The sequence below is a fragment of the Suillus subalutaceus genome (genome assembly GCF_016647625.1).
Source record: "Suillus subalutaceus strain FC151 chromosome Unknown DFJ58scaffold_74, whole genome shotgun sequence".
In the NCBI taxonomy this organism is placed as follows: Eukaryota; Fungi; Basidiomycota; class Agaricomycetes; order Boletales; family Suillaceae; genus Suillus; species Suillus subalutaceus.
Genome location: NW_024540323.1, coordinates 30,896 through 48,373, shown reverse-complemented (window position 1 = coordinate 48,373; position 17,478 = coordinate 30,896). Strand labels below are relative to the sequence as shown.

General features: G+C 47.0%; 5 protein-coding genes across 5 annotated transcripts; 2 read left to right on the top strand and 3 right to left on the bottom strand.

Moving 5' to 3' along the window:
• Positions 1-7,266: 7,266 nt before the first annotated feature.
• DFJ58DRAFT_636924 (uncharacterized protein) lies at positions 7,267-7,482 on the bottom strand (the record flags this gene model as incomplete). Its single annotated transcript, XM_041381297.1, has 1 exon — positions 7,267-7,482. A coding segment is annotated over one exon (216 nt), but the record flags the coding sequence as incomplete, so codon positions are not given.
• Positions 7,483-8,635: 1,153 nt separating this feature from the next.
• DFJ58DRAFT_794891 (cytochrome P450) lies at positions 8,636-11,076 on the bottom strand. Its single transcript, XM_041390483.1, has 12 exons — positions 10,707-11,076; positions 10,510-10,658; positions 10,283-10,455; positions 10,165-10,228; positions 10,029-10,113; positions 9,717-9,970; positions 9,424-9,613; positions 9,384-9,398; positions 9,279-9,321; positions 9,092-9,217; positions 8,902-9,045; positions 8,636-8,846 (listed from the first exon to the last, which is right to left on the bottom strand). Exons 1-12 carry the CDS (start codon positions 10,912-10,914, stop codon positions 8,738-8,740), a joined length of 1,560 nt encoding a protein of 519 aa, XP_041242439.1. The 5' UTR covers positions 10,915-11,076; the 3' UTR covers positions 8,636-8,737.
• Positions 11,077-11,748: 672 nt separating this feature from the next.
• DFJ58DRAFT_451399 (uncharacterized protein) lies at positions 11,749-13,893 on the top strand. Its single transcript, XM_041380469.1, has 15 exons — positions 11,749-12,058; positions 12,118-12,135; positions 12,204-12,237; positions 12,290-12,344; positions 12,394-12,451; positions 12,499-12,526; positions 12,581-12,632; positions 12,686-12,745; positions 12,812-12,823; positions 12,879-12,934; positions 12,992-13,095; positions 13,146-13,233; positions 13,281-13,454; positions 13,508-13,564; positions 13,617-13,893. Exons 1-15 carry the CDS (start codon positions 11,940-11,942, stop codon positions 13,698-13,700), a joined length of 999 nt encoding a protein of 332 aa, XP_041242438.1. The 5' UTR covers positions 11,749-11,939; the 3' UTR covers positions 13,701-13,893.
• A 1,230-nt stretch (positions 13,894-15,123) lies between these two features.
• DFJ58DRAFT_451353 (ribosomal protein L37ae) lies at positions 15,124-15,898 on the top strand. Its single transcript, XM_041380468.1, has 6 exons — positions 15,124-15,200; positions 15,256-15,300; positions 15,361-15,396; positions 15,450-15,497; positions 15,552-15,661; positions 15,714-15,898. The coding sequence occupies exons 1-6, from the start codon at positions 15,198-15,200 to the stop codon at positions 15,748-15,750; spliced, it is 279 nt and encodes a 92-aa protein (XP_041242437.1). The 5' UTR covers positions 15,124-15,197; the 3' UTR covers positions 15,751-15,898.
• A 120-nt stretch (positions 15,899-16,018) lies between these two features.
• DFJ58DRAFT_729506 (uncharacterized protein) lies at positions 16,019-17,477 on the bottom strand (the record flags this gene model as incomplete). Its single annotated transcript, XM_041385756.1, has 5 exons — positions 16,019-16,674; positions 16,746-16,804; positions 16,859-17,051; positions 17,127-17,378; positions 17,426-17,477. The coding sequence occupies 5 exons, from the start codon at positions 17,475-17,477 to the stop codon at positions 16,019-16,021; spliced, it is 1,212 nt and encodes a 403-aa protein (XP_041242436.1).
• Position 17,478: the final 1 nt, after the last annotated feature.

Sequence of the window (17,478 nt, the reverse complement as noted above, 5' to 3'; positions counted from 1 at the left end):
TGAAGGCGCACATGGGAAAGTGAAACGCGAAAATGTGCGAAGCGTGGGAAGGTAGTGCGAGCGGTGCACAAGTGAAAAAGACATGAACTGATACTGAAGAGAGATGACTGATGATGATGATGATAGGACTGGAAAGGCGGCTGAAGACTGATACTGATATTGCCACTAGCTAGAGACTGCTGCTAGGGCCTATGACGACAATGGATACATGCATTGCATGGAACTAACTGGTGATAGATGGTGACCACCAGAAGCTAAGTTGTAAAAATGAACATGAAAGTATGTAAGTTCTACCTAAGCGCTTTCCCAGGGCTCGGAGCCAAATAGGGAGCACTCTAAGTGTGTAAGTGAGGTAAGGTAAGGGTCCATAACGAAATACTAAGTGTAATATGCTAAATATGGTCTGATAATGAAAAGGGACACACCAAGGAATTGGTTGGATGATGGACGGATGCTCCTGGGTGATGCACAATGCAGTGCACTTAAGCGCAAGAAAGTGCGAGAAATGCACTAAGTGCGCGCACGGGAATGCTGCGCGTTGTGTGGGAAAGTAGCGCGCCTATGGCGCGTTTCGCGGGAAAGCTGCGCATTGTGTGTGGAACGACTAGAGACATGATAGAAGTCGCATATGGATGATGGTGCAAGTTGTGTAGTAAAGGCCAGTTGCCATGAGTCGCGATATGGGCTATATGCGCCTGCAGAGACTTGAGTCTCTACAACGTGTCTTCAGCGCACATTCCTCTCCCCTCTCAATATCTATGTCGACGAATTCAATGACAAAATTCTAGAAAATTTGCCCAGTGATTTTCATAAGTATGCCAGACAAACATCAAGCACACATTCTCCTGACGAGACATAGAATCTTACTTCAGCTCGGACAGCCTGAAAGAAGCCGACCACGCACCATTTAATGCACCAGAACACATGCCCGACTATCTCGCAATGTTGACCCATCCTGGAGTACCTCCTCATCGCCTGGATCTCAAATAAAACTGCATTTGCGCCATTCAACGAAACCTCTCAGAAACGGGCGTGTGTGCGTGATTGCACTGCATCGTCGGTTCGTCGAAGTGCAACTACTCAATACAATGGAAAGCCACTGCATTCCCCGCATCAACTTCTCATTCCATCCGAACCGTTCATCCTGGACAGTAAATCGAAGACAATTTCCTCTACGACTCGCATATGCAACTACTTTTAATGGTTGTCAAGGACTGATGCTGGAAAGATCTATGCTCGACTTGCGAACGGATGTTTTTGCTCAAGTGAATCGAGGCGATCAAAGAGCAGGTGAGCTAGGAAACAAGTATAATCTCAGTCTCTGGAAAGAACTGATTGATCGAACCATGTACCTAGGAAACAAGTATACTACAGCTCGTCAGTGTATTGTAAGGTGTGCTCAAAACAGGGCACTTACATCTCAGTCTCTGGAAAGAACTGAGATGCTACTAGGGAGTCCTGGTACTCTATATAGTGGATGGACTCGGGATAAAAATTGTAAGTGTCAAATAACTGATATTGGTGAGTGCGAGCCGACGTCATACATCACTCGCTCATTACTCTTTTGGGCTGCGCTCGCACTCTTCTAGCTCCTCATCCTCCCTATCTCGGATCCGTCGGTCATCGACTCGTCGGATCGTTCGGCGTCCAACACTCCCCCTCAAGCGCAGTCCAAGCTCATCAGAAGACGAAGTCTCTGAAGGCGTGGACGCGGGAGGGCCTTGGTAAAGGCATCTGCAATGTTGTCATCAGTAGGGCAGTAGGTGAGTGAGAAGGTGCCATTCTTCACATGCCCTTGGACAAAGTGATAGCGCAGGTCGATGTGCTTGGTACGGGAGTTGAACTTGTTGTTGGTGGCCAGGGCGATAGCTGCCTGGTTGTCGCAGAAAATGGGGGTGGGGAGGTCGACTGGTTCATATAGTTTGTCAAGGAGTAGCTGCATGTAGAGGATCTCACGTCCCACAGTCGTTAAGGCAATGTATTTGGCCTTGGCTGTCGAAAGCGCGATGATGGGCTGCTTCTGAGCGCTCCAGGCGATGGGTCCGCCATTGAGCGGGACAATATATCCCGACATAGGGTGACGGTGAGCTTGAGACGCCCAATCAGCATCCACATAGGCTTCTAGCCCGGCATCTGTCCCTCCTAGGGTAATGGCGTGATCAGCGGTACCTTTCAGATAGCGCAGGACCCTTTTGGCTGCCTCCCAGTGTGCAGCACCGGGGTTATGCATGAATTGGGATAAGGTAGCGACGGAGAAGGCGATGTCTGGTCTAGTGCTGGTGGCTGCATACATCAACGAGCCAATAGCGCGTTGATAGGGGACTGTCATATACCATATTCCCGGGTACAGATCCGATCCAGATCCGATGGACATATCCGTCGTCCGGTCCACAGATTCGATCTAATCCTTATTTCATGTCCTGTTCATATAACTCTAACTATCGTTCATCTCCTTTTGGCATTCCTGTACACTGGTATACCGGTTATCCTTTACTTCCGCTACACTTACTGATCCGCTTTAGCTTAGACTTCATTCCCGGTTATGATTCGTTATCCATCCGACTTACCGATATGCTGTACACATACTTTGCTTATACTTCGTACATAGCCTCGTGTCCTTGCTTATTGATCATTCCGTTAGTTATCCATAGTATATAAACCCTTGTACATGTGCTGTAGTAGATCAGTTCGAATATCATCTTAGATTGCACTCATTCTGTCTGGACTCTAAGTCCATCCGTTATCTGTCCGGACTTGAGTACAATACTCTTGTCTACTCCAAGACTTAGGATTGATTCCTATAGTCTATATATCTGTCTCTGTCTTCAGACAGTCCTCGCCCGTTAGTTTCTAGTTCAGATCCGATCCGGATTAGCCGTTACTATATACGTTCGATATCCGGAAGCCATAACGGATCCGTTACGAGACTTATCTGTCTCAATATAGTACGCGATACTCTAGTACTCCGAAATAAAGGGCAAGACTCAGGAAAGGGGCACAGCGCATGAGCTGAGGCCGAAGCCCTTCGGATCCGATACTTCTTGAGTACAGTCTTAACAGGGACATTCTGCATTGCTTCTGTTTGGGCATGAGTAGCGGGGCATTGGGCGTCTGATAGTACGGCGCCTGCCTCCATGGGAGTCTGGGCAGTTTTGGCGTCAGTGAGGTGAAAATGTTCTAGGATGGTGTCAACATAGGCGTGTTGAGAAAGGGTTATGGTGCGCACAGTACGGTCGCGCTGAACCTTCAGTCCCAGTAGCCAGGTGAGCTCCCCTAAGTCAGATATGTCAAAATACTGGCTCAATTCCTCCTTGAACGCCTCGATATGACGTAGGTACCTCGAGGTGACTGCCATGTCGTCCACCGAGACCATAATAATGGTGTGCTCCTCCCGGGATCGTTTAAAGTAGACTGCTTGGTCCACCTGCGAACGAGCGAATCCCATCTTGCGAAATACCCCGGCCAGCTCTTCCGACCACTCAAATCCTGCCTGCTTCAACCCAGGTAAGCTCCTCAACAACTTCAGTACCTTCCTCTCTTCACCCTTCTTCAAATATCCCGGCGGCGCCCTCATATAGATCTCCTCCTTGATTTCCGCATAAAGGTATGTGCTCTTGATGTCCACTTGATGGACCTCCCAGTCTTGCTGGGTGGCTTTTGCCAGTACAGTCCTGATGGTAGACATATTGGAGGTGGGGGCAAAGGTTTCAAAGAAGTCGAGTCCATATTGTTGACGCTGACCGTTCGCGACAAGTCTAGCCCTCAACTTGGACTTTTGGCCATCTGGCCCACGCTTCATGGCAAGGACAAAGTGGCATGGTATAATGTTAGTGCGCGACGGTGAGTCTACGACTTGCCAAGTTCCCAACTTCTCGAGCTGACTAAGCTCATAGTCTATTGCTTCCTGCCATTCTATGGCGTCTGGACCATTCAGGACCTGGCTCAATGTTGGCTCTGCCTGAGCCGCAGCTAGTGCTTGCTCTTGCCACATGGTAAGCACTTGCTCATCTGCATAATCTGACTCTGCAGGTTCGAAAATGGTGTCGGCGGCCAAGGTCACTTTCTCCCCCTTGTTCAGGGTGGCATAGTAGCCGAGCGGATGTCGTTGGTGTGGTGGTAATGGTGGACTCTCTGGGTGTTCAGGAGGTTGTATTGGAATGGAGGGAGGCTGTGGTGGTGGTGAGGTGACCTGGACGTTAGGTGCGCTGACCTTGTTAGCAGGCATATTCACTGACTCCCCCTTGTCCTGGGCGACCTCTCCTATCGGCACGGCCATTGGAGCAAACGTGACGTTCCGCTCCACGGATATGCGTCGCTTCGATGGCCAATAGACCCGGTAAGCCTTACTCTCCCCATCTATCCCCACAAAAAGCGCCTCCTCAGCCTTTGACTCCAATTTCCCAGCGTCCTGCAGGTGCACATAGCATACTGCGCCGAATTCCCTCGCTCTGGACAGGTCAGGCTTGCTCCCATGGACCAAGTCGTATGGCGTATGGCCCGGGATCGCTCTAGACGGTAAGTGATTCTTCAGCCAAGTGGCATAGTTATTGCTTCGGCCCATAGGAACTTCGGTAAGTCGCGTGCCAATAACATGACGCGTTGTCCTCTTACTTAAGGGTCTTATGTACGCCGCTTATATAGTGATAACACAACTATATAGGATAAGACTTATTGCCAGTCCTTAAGTACACAGTCTACGACTTTTCTAGTTTTCGTGGTAGATAACGTGTGAGTTCTTGGGAGGATTTATTTCAATATACCTTCTTTCCTTGTTCCTTGGTTAGTTTAAAACAATTTGATTCTGTATACTGAGTCTACGGTATGATTTGTGTCTGAGAGTTAGCGTGCCCATGTAGCGTGTAGCGTGAAATGTGTAGCGTGAATCATGTCTCCCTTCCTGTAAAAGAGAGAGGAAAATAGTATGGGTTTAAACTTAGTTAGAATAGCTGATAGATTATATAATCAACCCCTGTAAGGTAGTATATAATTGAATAACTGTTTCTTAGTCTTACTTTGAGGCTAATGAATTGCCTGTACTTAGGTTCTTACTTAATCTCACACTGTTTGAGATGAGTGAAGGTGGGAAGTGCTCCATTTATTACATGGCAAAATTGGGCTCCTTATATACCTTTTGGAGGCCCTGATTACAAAGCATGAATCATCACATGGATTGGTAAGAATGTGCTTACTAACAATGCCATTTGGTGTGTTGAGTCAGCTTGTTTACTAATTTACATTATAAATACAGTGTAGTTTACAAAGCATGACGAATCATGGCATGAGTCATCACATGGATTGGTAAGGATGTGCTTACTAACAATGCCATTTGGTGTGCTGAATCAGCCTTCTTACTAAGTAGCTTATAAATACAGTTAGAAATCTTACAAAGCATGACCAATCATGACAAAACATGATGAGTCAAGCTCAATCTTTACAAATCATGATATCTACCAGTCACATGACATGCTTACAAACATGCTTGGTGGCTGAAAAGAAAGTCTGTTGGCTGAATATGCCTGAGGAAAATAGAAAGAGATGGAATGTCATAGAACAAAATAGAAATACATGGAAAAATGGAAGTGAAGATTGAAAGTGAAAATACTAGCTAATAACTAAGGGGAAAATGATGGGGTAACTTGGTGATAGGATACAGTAGGGTCTATTATACCTTCCTTATCACATCTCTTGTGTATCTGTCATGGTATGAGTTGCATACCATGCATGACAGTGTGCATGGGAGACTAGGGTACGATTCAGTCGTTCGGCCACGCCATTCTGTTGAGGTGAATCATGGACTGTGAGTTGCCTCTTGATGCCTTGGTCCTGCAGGTACTGATCAAACTCTGCAGACAGATACTCCCCTTCCCGGTCTGACCAAACTTTTCGAAGTCGTACACCAGGATTCTGTCGAGCAAGGTGCACCTTGTATTGTTTGAAGGCAGTCAACGCCTCACTCTTCAGCTTAAGGAACTGCACCTTGGTTTCCCGACTATAGTCGTCGGTAAAACTTATATAGTAGGAGCATCCTCCCAAGCTAGCGACCTGGGATGGTCCCCACAGGTCTGTGTGGACGAGTTCTGCATAGGTGAGTGCTCTATTCTTGCTCTCCTCGGGAAATGGCTGACGCGTTGCTTTTGCCTTAGTGCAGGCTTCACAGAATTCAGGGCTCGAGGAGGAATCGAGTTGGAGGCCTTCGACGAGACCATTATCGACCAGGTGCTTTACGCTAGCCTAGGATATATGTCCGAGGACCCGGTGAAGTTGACTGATGGAGAGTTTGCTCTTGGCAAGGTTCGCCCTCTCTCTTCTTTGGCTGACCACGGTGTATAGGCCCTCCACCTGGGGTATCTCTGCAATAACCTTGCGTTTTGGACCCGGCGATAGGACTCTGCACATCTTCCCCTCGAAATGGACCGCTAGGCCAGCCGCAGTGATTCGATTCGTCGAAATGAGGGTGAAGGCCATTTTGGGGGCATAAAGGGCGCTTTTCAGAGTAACTGATGTGCGCTTGTCCCCCAAAGGTAACTCTATCTGGACGTCCCCTCGGCCTGTGGCGCTAACGGCAGATCCATCGGCCGTATGAACACTCTGGGGTGGAATGGAGACAAAGTTGGTGAATTTGGAGCAGTTGGGACAAAAATGAGAGGTAGCGCCGGAGTCCATAATGGCTCCACGGCGCTCTGCAGGTATGTTCAGATCTTCTGCTACGCCTGCTAAGTCCGAGCTGACGAAAGCATACTCATCTGCAGTTTCAGTCTGCTTAGCGGCATTTGCAGCCTGCTTTCCAGAATGGTTGCCTCTCCCCCTTTGCTTCGGTCCCTGACCTTCCTTCCCGCCACCTGGTCTCCAACAGTCCGTTTTATAATGACCTTTTCGCTCACAGTTAAAACAGGTGATATCCTGGTTGACTTGGCTCGAGGTGTTGGAACCTCAGGGCTTCAAGGAGCCTCCTTTAGCCGTTAGAGCGGTGTTGGAACCCTTCTTCGAGGTGCGTTTGTCTGTGAGCAATCTATGCTCGTATTCCTCGCTGATCACGTTAACGAGTTCATAGCAGCTAAGAGCCTTTTGGGTGATCTTTGCTGCCGCATTGATTGATGAGAGGATGGGACGATAGGATTCGGGGAGTGAGCCAAGTATTATGGTGTAGAAGTCCTTCTCGTCGATGGATGCCCCCATTCCGGCTAACGATTCGCAGAGCCTTAGCATCTTGCTGAAATATGCCCGTACGTCTCCGTTCTCCTCGCATCTCGTTTCCTGCAGTTGACGCCGTAGGTCAATCTGCACAAGCTCTGTTTTGCCTTCGTGAATCTGACAGATCTCTGCCCAGACTTCATGCGCAGCTTCGAGCTTCTGTACCCGCAGCAGGAGACGATCCGTTATGGTGCTGAACACCTGCTGCTTGACGAGTGAGTTCTTTTGGTAATACTCGTCTATTTTCTTATCGAGCTCGTCGATGTCCGTCTGAGTAGGTACGGTTCCATCTGGCTTCACCATAGCCTTAGTCTTCGGATTGACGGGAAACATTATAGGCTTTGTGGCTCATCCATCGGTATATCACATCAAACCTCTCGCACCGATGGCTGTTAACGTTCATTCCTTATAGGTAATCCAATTAGTGCCGTCTTCGGCAAGTTTGGGAACGTTGAACAACGAGGAGGTGGTGCTGGGGAGCATAGTATCCATGGGCAAGGCAGGGCTCATAACCTCAAGTGAATCGAGGCGATCGAAGAGCAGGTGAGCTAGGAAACAAGTATAATCTCAGTCTCTGGAAAGAACTGATTGATCGAACCATGTACCTAGGAAACAAGTATACTACGGCTCGTCAGCGTATTGTAAGGTGTGCTCAAAACGGGGCACTTACATCTCAGTCTCTGGAAAGAACTGAGATGCTACTAGGGAGTCCCGGTACTCTATATAGTGGATGGACTCGGGATAAAAATTGTAAGTGTCAAATAACTGATATTGGTGAGCGCGAGCCGACGTCATACGTCGCTCGCTCATTACTCTTTTGGGCTGCGCTCGCACTCTTCTAGCTCCTCATCCTCCCTATCTCGGATCCGTCGGTCATCGACTCGTCGGATCGTTCGGCGTCCAACATTTGCTCACGGTCAATTGTATACAGCATTATTGAGAGTGAGAACGCGAAGAGATACATTGTGTCTATTTGCAGAAGCGAACGAAAGACAAGACTGTGCTAATATTGTATTTCCTGACTTGCTACTGTAATGATCATATGTTATATAACTCAATTGATATCGCTCTCATCTCATGACCGTGAACACAGTGTATTCGTACAAAAGCCGACCGAAGGCGAGTCCTTGTCAATATTAAAACCGAGGTCTGCTTACCACGCAGGCAACAAACCCGCGTCTGGAAATCTCATCGTTTCACAGTCGGTTTTGCATGTCAAAACTGAACCTTTCTGTATCTGCATTGGTGTACTTTGCCTCGATTTGCATTCTATGTTTTGTATGTATTTACAGGCTGTATTCGTACTCTATGCGGATCCGTTTATTTTCTCGTTTCCGCAGTGACTCGGGTACATCTAGTAGCGAAATTTTCAAATTTTAGGTCATAACTCCACACAACCACTTAACATAGATTAATAACAATGGGATGACTTATCATCCATACCCTAAAGTTCACATTGTGTGAAATCAAGATACAGGTGCCTGATTTTTCAGATGCTACAAAATCCTCCCTACTTCGTAGAGTCGGGGAATGTTGTTATGGTATGTCACTGAGTAATATAATCTGCTGATTGAAGTGGAACCACTTTCTCCTTGATCAACATAACCGCCTGGTTGGACACTGGAGAAAATGTAGCAGAGAATGGTTCAGGGAAGCTGTACAATCACCATTAGCATCAACGAAGGCAATCGGAGGAATCTCAGGCCACACCTAACCAAGCCGGCTGAGAAATTTGGCTTTGGCGGAATGCCATGACCCAACGCAACTTTTGGACTCGAGATTTCGACCGTAGCAGATATGTACGAAACTAAAAGAAAAAGGTTGTTGTCGCCCAAAGATTTGCCAGGGCATTCCCTAACAACACTCAGCAGACAGACAGCTTGGCGAACTTTAACCATACCGTCTTCCGAAACCAAACGCGTACAGGTAGGGATCAGTTGCTGTTTCCTTTACGCAATTCTGCAAGAATCGTTCAGGCGCAAATATTTCACTAGGAATGCCACTTTTGTCGTCTTTCGATATGGCCCTGTGACCAGCGGTAGTGAGGAACAAAGTATTTCTTCAATTCCATTGTTTCAGATGCTTACCAGACATTTGGTAACACAATTGCACCCTTTGGAATATAATATCCTGCAGCAAAATTTAACAAAAATACCTTCCGGTGAATTCCGGATGTACAAATGTTTCCTCACCTCGATAATGATGTTCTTGTGCCGTCCATGCGCGCGATACCGAGAGGGAGGGCTGGACTCCATCGCATCGCCTCTTTCACAGTAGCACTGACATATGGTAGACGGTCACGATCTTGAAGGGATGGCAGCTGATGAAGCCCAACAATGTCTGATAATTCACGCCTGATTTTGATTTGAACCTCAGGGTACAGCGTCATAGCCAGGATAAACGTCAGGATAGTCGCATACGTCTATGCAGGAACGGTAAGCCGGGTGATGTATCGATACTATGCAGACCTACGCTCTCTCCTCCAGCTGAATGAACAATGAGCGAAATCCGAGAAGTAGATCCACAGGAGCACACATACCGCCATATAATGCACCACCTGCCCAGCGAATAAGATCTAGTGAAACCTTGGATTCTGCATTGTCGTTTGACCGGTTTTTCTCGAGACAGTCGGATACAAAAGACGGTTGGGCGGAACCTTTGGCCCTTTCCTGAAGCACATGCTCAAACGGTCGCGAAATCAGTTGTTCAATTCGTTGACGCCCAAATGACCCTGTTGAGTGAATATTATTGAATGGGATCCAAGATGGAAGGTATTTCACTAGCGCGAGGCAGTAAGTCTATCGTTGTTGTTCTCCCGGAATTGGTTTTTCGCTCACATAGAGGAATAAGATCAACCAAAAAAGCCCCAGGGACTGTTGCCTTTCCTATCATCTCCATAGTCTCTTCCGCATCAGTGATGTACTACAAACAGCTGAGTTGCTATTAGGTTATTAGTGCGCAAAAGCGACTGACAAGATCATCTGGCGTTTGTACCGGCAATCCGTATGAAACAGTCATGATTATTCGGCCCGCGGTTCTCAAATCCCCGTTTCGTCAGTGAGAAAGTACCATATGCAATGCAAAATCTTACAGACGCAGCTGTGATGCGAAGTCCATGGGATGCTCAAGTAAACTGTCAACATACATGGCAATGATGTCTTCCTGGACCCTGTGGTATTTCTTCACTGCATCTGGGCTCAATGCCATACGGGATAATTTTCTGTGTGCTCTCCATGTCGTCCCATATTGTAGCATTGGCATACTCTGTCGCAGTGAAACCTCAGCACGAATTCGCTGAGTGCAGTCTTTTTGTCATACCTTATCCAAACCCATCAGCTCGCCAACCATCGTGAAGGTTGGGCGATCTGAATACACAGTAGGCTCCTTGACCAACAAATCCGTCACAGATTCAATCGTGTTCAGGATAAGGATGGAATTGCCTAGTGCCTCAGCATACACCACGTCCCCTGTACAAGGTTAGTCTTTCCGATCTTACCCAGCTGAAAAGAACAGACCATATTGATCCTTCCACTGGAGAAATTTGTGCCATGCACGGAAGCGAGGGATGTCGAGCAAGTTGCCAACTAAGAACCTGCGCGGTGGCCCAGGGGGTAAAGGACTTTGATTAAACGAGCCCTTCAGTCTAGCTCGAAAAGGCCATAGTACTAGTAAGAAAGCGCAAACGGCGAGTAGGGCGACAGAAGTTGGGAGCATAGAAATCATGACCTTGGTGGAACGGACCAGCTCTGAAAGGATAATTGAACGCTAACGCACCGCTGCAAAGTACACGACTTGAGAAATGTAACACAGCATGACAGAGCTCCATAAGATACTCAATCAAACTTTGTTTTCCGATGCTGATGCGCTGATGCTTCATCAAAATTGGCGAAGTCCACTCTGAAAATAAACCTTGCCTCATCACTAGACAATAGGATCCGGTGTAATAACTACAACCGTTATCAACGATACAGCATAATTATGATGTAATGTCCAATGTCCATTATGCCCAGGCCTAATGCAGTTAAATGCACCAAGAGCGCCATGATCCCACGTCCAAAAAGCATGCATGAAACGCGTTCGTTAGACCCGCTGATCGTTTCTTTGTTGAAAATGAACTCGTGAGCGAAAAGCTAGTGCTCGGGCTCTGGTCACGAGACTAAGAAATATAACATACCTCAACGAGACCAGTACTATACAACAGGATACCCGGGCCCGCACTCAGCGAGTCGAGCACTCCACTCACGATAGAGGCGGTGGTACTGCCGGGGCCCTGGGTTGTACGTGCTTTGAACGCCAAGCCTGACTGAATGCCTAATTATGGTGCGTACAGCAGCGTGCTACAGATGCGACTACACCCTGCCAAACGCCGCACTGTAGGCGTCCGTACACTCGAACCAGCGGTTGTAAAGGAGCTCGCCTGATCTCCATCACAGTGGCGACCGCCGATCAGCAAAATCACATTCCTTTTCTATATTTGCGCCACTTAATCGTAGTTGGGCTGTGCTCTTCCCTCCGGCCTGTCAAAGATTTATCAATAGTAATGTCAAGATTTCTAAATTCCGTACATGCATTGATTGACATGATCAAGTTCACGAGTCTACACCTGATATGATCACTGCACCTACATAGGCAGTGCTCTTTAACACACCGGTAACTGCGGAAAGATGTTTTCGGGCCTATAGTATAGGACAACTTACTGTGATATAAATTTACCAGCCAGGTAGAATACTTCCAGCAAAGACTCCATCATGTCTGACTCCCCAGCACCTTGTGTTCCAATCGCCACTAATCTGGACACTAGTTTTGGACCACTGCTCGGGAGCATATGGCTTGCCTTTATGTTTTACGGTGCAAATTGTTTGCAGATGTAGGTTTCTTTCATGCTCATGCATACGAAAACTCACAGTGGCGCATGTTTTACTCCAGCTTTGTATATTTCATCAAGTGTGTCCACGTTTTAAAAGACTTATTGCTAACATCATCTCATTGATATCATAAAACGATTCGTCCAGTTATCCAAAGGACAGGATGGCACTTAAAGTTATTGTAAGGGGCACAATAGACCTTCGTTAACACTGGCTTACATGGAATCGTGCAGGTCATCGTCATCTGGCTTTTCGACACTGCACACCAGATCTTGGGCTCCATCGGAAGTGAGCACTCATTGCAATCAAATTGTACATCGGTTGACAAGTCGCGCAGTATGGCAGTATTTAGTCTCGAATTATGGGAATTATGTTTTTCTTTCAGGGACTCATCCGTATGCAAGATTTTTCATCGGTGAGGTATGTGCTAACATTGTAATAGGCCTCTGCTCATCGCACTTGTTTTTTCGGTATGTACAAATCTGGTTACCTGTTATCTCTTGTTCAGTAAAGAAATTTCGCAGAGCATGGTATCTACAATTGCCCAGCTATTCTTCACGTACAGAATCTGGCACCGTAAGTAATCTTGCATTAGTTCCACTCTTGATTCACATGGCTTGGGCTTATAGTGAGCGGTGGACATTGGGCTTTTCCTGCTTTTTTGATCCCAGCGGCCCTTTCCCAACTAGGCGAGTTGAAGTAGCAAACACGATGGAGCAACTTGATCTAATGTCATCATGCTATCTGTCTTACAGTGCTATGCTGCCGTATGTATATTTAATTCGCTATACATATACATGCTGATTGGGCTTTCAAATAAAGTTTATGCCGCCAAGGGACTGGCAAACAACACTGTCCAAAATCTTTATGATCTCACTGTGAGACTAATGGTTTGATTTTTGTCTGCAAACTAATGTTCATGCAAATGTTTATAGAAATACTCTACCGCTGCGAATGCATTAGCAGCTGGCACAGACACGATCATTGCAATTATTATGTGCACGCTGCTTGCACGAGGGAAAGCAGGCTTCAACAAGAAGTTGGCTGTCTTTTCTGCGTCCTGGAAGGTTCTCATATTTCCATTACTAGGACGGATGCAATATTGGCACGGCTCATCATCTTGTCTGTCAACTGCGGCCTTTGGACTGGTGCGTTTGCATTAGCAGTTTCAATCATGGTGAGACAATATTTTTCCAAGGAGAATGGAATATTGACAGCGAGTAGAATACAGCTATGCCAGACAATTTGGTTTACACCTGGCCGCAGTTTTCTCTGTCTCCGCTGTATTGCAACACCGTTCTTGGCTGCTTGAATGCTCGAGGCTTCATCCGTGATGGCATGCAGGCAAACCAAAGATTTCACCTGGGTTCTACTTCTGGTCGCAAGCTTCAGCATCCAGTACGTTCCGATCAAGATCATGCTGTTTTTACATCTCATGACGATAATTGCAGCTCAACGTTGCGGTAGAAACCAGACGAACCGTCGAGAACGAGAGCGTAGACAGTCAGGTTCGTTGTTGCAACGCATACCGTATACTCTGACTTTAAGTATGCACCCCAGACTCTGCAAGTGTCGTCCAAAGACAAACAAACTAATCACTCAACAGAAGTCTCACTACGTCCACTTGATGAACGCTATTGCTGAGACACATACATGTAATATGAGGCATTACGGAGGCACCAGACGTGGTTTCCAAAAGGCTATATTTATTAGACAAGTACCGAGTATTGTACCAAACCATTAATACATACTTGGAGAGGACAATTTACATTTTTTGTTCAAATTAAACTCGCTAATATCTAGTCAACCAACCTGAGAACACGAACGTACAGTAGCCACTCACCGAAAGCGAGCTCGAAAATCCATCCGAGGAAACCTAAAAATGTATACAGATTAGAGGCCCCCGGCTGCCGCTCCCTACTATAATGTTCGGTCGTCAGGACTTCCAAAATGGCCCTCAAAGTAAATGCATTCTACTGCTTCTCCGCGTCAGGAGATAACTTGCACGCTCCGCCACGGTCACCTATAAGCGCTTTCTTTCTGAGGTCGAAAATTAGATCGCTTATTGAGACGTGAGTGTGAGGGTTGAACGTTGAATGCCCACTGCCGACTTGTGAAATGCGGCGCCACCTTTGGGATATCGTCGTCACAATCTGGCCGTCAGAATTCTTTTTCGTCGAATCCTAAGTCGAAGGCTTTGATTTTTAGTACAAAGATTGAGTCACTAGTATATATGTTTAATACTCATGGTTTGCATTGGAAGATAGACGTGGCACCTGTACCTGTAGTGTTGAGGCTTAAAAGTATCGGATTAAACACAAGCCTTGAAGCATCAAGTCAGAGACTGCCCCACCCTTGGCACCAGTTGGAAAAGGTGCCGAAGGCCTTTCAGGGTGGGTTTCGTTGTAGGTAGGAACTTGCCTGAAAGCCCACCTCCACAGGGGGGCCTCCCCTTAGATCCTGTTCAGGACCACGGTGTGTTTCAGAGAACCTCCAGCAAGAAGGAGCGAGGAGTTCATGACTCGGAGGGATGCATTCCATGTCTCTCGTTCGAAATGACAGGTATCAATTGTACTGTAAGTACAGTCGTTTGCATAAGTAGTAAAATAAGCAGTGTCACTCATGAAGTGGGTAATACTTACCTTGCATACATTATCTTTCCAATTTCACTGGCTTCGGTCTACCGTCGGGTACATTTGAAGCGTGGACTTAGAATAAGTACAGATGTTAGGCTGGTCATTACCATTCGATTTAAGCTTGGCACAGTGGTCCTTGAGGCAATAGAGACTCGAGAAGTCCCTCGCTTGGATCCCCGACTCCCCGCTAAGAATTTTGCTCATGAGCGGCTGCTTTCCTCTGCTTGTCAAAAGTCGGTGAAACGCACAGGTCAAGAGAGAAACATCGAATTCATTCAAATCAGTAATGATCATATCGCCAGCGCCAGTGTCCATCGAATTAAACGCAAAATATTTCATTTTGCGTTGGCAAATGACTGATCGATATGGACTCCATTAAGTCCGATCGAGCCGTGTGGCTTATTGCCTATACAGTTTATTTAATTCTTTCCCACGTCCCATCACTGCCTGTACTCAAGATATTGGTAGTCCATCTAGTACTCCCCCTCGTCAAGACCTCCTCAATATGGTGGGTGCTATCAACCCGAAGCATATTTTTATGCTAACCATGACCCGCATCACAGACCAAACGCACACGCAAAGTTGGTGTCACCGGAAAATACGGCACTGTGCGTATCATATTCTATCTTGTTGCAGGAGGACAGTTGTCTCAGATATCTTCATTGTAGCGTTATGGTGCTTCCCTGCGTAAGCAGGTGAAAAAGGTACGTTGTTTGCTCTAGGATCATGCTATTTGTTTACCTGTGATGTTGTTCAGATGGAAATCACGCAACACGCCCGGTACACCTGCACTTTCTGCGGCAAGGTTAGTGAAAGATCCAATGTGCGTATGTGCGCAGCCATTCTCATTTCGTCACAGGACTCCGTGAAGCGTACCGCCGTTGGTATTTGGCATTGCAGCTCTTGCAAAAAGACGATCGCTGGCGGTGCATGGACAGTATCGACGACTGCGGCTGCTACTGTACGGAGGTGAGTCATCCCCATCCGCATTATTGGGCATCAAGTCTGACTATCTGTCTAGCACCGTTCGTCGTCTGCGGGAGTTGACTGAGGCATAGATAAAATGTCATGGGTTCTTTTGCCATGCTTTTCTTCGCTTTGTTCCATATATCTCGACCCAATGACTATGAGCCTCATGATGCACGCTGTATATTTCCATCAACACGTGTGAACGCTTTACCTTAGATTATTTCCGAGGATTGTTGATTATGGACGATTCATCAATCTTGCAAAGAAAACCGAGTCTGCACGGATTGCTATTGAGAATCAAGAAATTGTATACATGTGCTGAAGTGATATATACATCCAAAGGAGATAATAATGAAATTAGGGCAGTAAACCGTCGTCTGAACCATCTACTTCGTCGGTGGGGCTTAAGCCCTCTTCCTCGTCACCGTTATCCTCTTCGTCATCATCATCGCTTTCTTCCTCACTTTCATTGAACGTAAGAGAAATATACTCATCCCCGAGCCGGGCATCCTCGACCGCGACATGCTGTGAACTCAAAACATTGTCAGAACTAGTATCAGAACCAGGCATGACAGTGGAAGAAGTAATAGCAGCAATATCCGAAGTCAATGAGGCTGTTGGCGCTGGAGGCTTGCGGTTGCGGTTGGCACGAATGACGTGCGGAAGCTTGCATCCCTTTGTCGAGCAGCTTCCTTTCTCAGCAAAGTCTGGGCACTCTCTGACATGTTGCATCTCGCAGTCGAGGCCCTTGGCGCAGTAACCAAGTACTGCGAAGTCACGACACACGCCGCGTTGCTGTCCCACACGGACGTGCGGGAAGTGACAATTTTCTCGAGTGCATCGTCCGTTGTTGGCAAAATGCACACAGAGAGGCGTCCGTTCAGGGGTCGGGTCATGTGAGAGGTTACAGGTTTCAGCCGAGCTGGAGCAGTTGCCATGCAAAAAGTTCCAGCAGATGGCGATCTTGTTAGGGTCATGCTGGTACATGCAAGTAAGACCACGGCTACAGGTACCTGTTGCAGCACGAGCGTCAGGCGAATATAAATTTAGCAAAGGTACTGTGAAAAAAAGGCTGACCACGCACCTGTAGTTGTGAAGCGGGAACAGGGTTTGTCCAGGTATTTCATGCGCTTATTTCTGCGTCTAGTATATATCATCAGATTGAATCTGTAGCAGAGACTTGATCGATGGACGGACTGTTGGGAACCTCGAGTGTTATCTAGAGTCATGTTCCGGTTTCTTGGGCGGCGCTGACGAATCCGCGATGGAGCCTTGGGCTTGTACGCACGGCCAGCCGGGATCAAATGTCCTTTTGTTGTTCTGGAGAAATCTACTTGCTGGGGAATTGACCGAAGTGGAGCCTTGGGTGGAGCAGATGGAGGCTTTGGCACTGTAATCAAACAGCACGCGGTTACAAAAAATGAAACTACCCCGTAGCAAAATACTGATAAGGAAACAAACTCACAATCTTTACGCACGAGAGATCTGGTTGACGATTCGAAAGTCACGCCATCGATAACAACATCATGGGTAGACGAGGCCTGAGGTGGATGAGGTGGTCTTGTGGACGGGCGGATGAACTTCGATGCCGGTTTCTGATATTCGGAGGGTCTATAAGATGCTGGCGGTTTATACTTTGGATTAGAATATGCATTGCTCCTTGGGGCTGAGAAGGATCCGACGGATTGCTGAGTCGATTTATGTTGATTGATTGCACCTGCATGGCTTGTTAGAAATAATATCCCAATGAAAAAGCAAGATCACCTGTTAGTCGGACAATTTCTTCCTTGAGCGCCGCGTCCGATGTCGAGGCCATG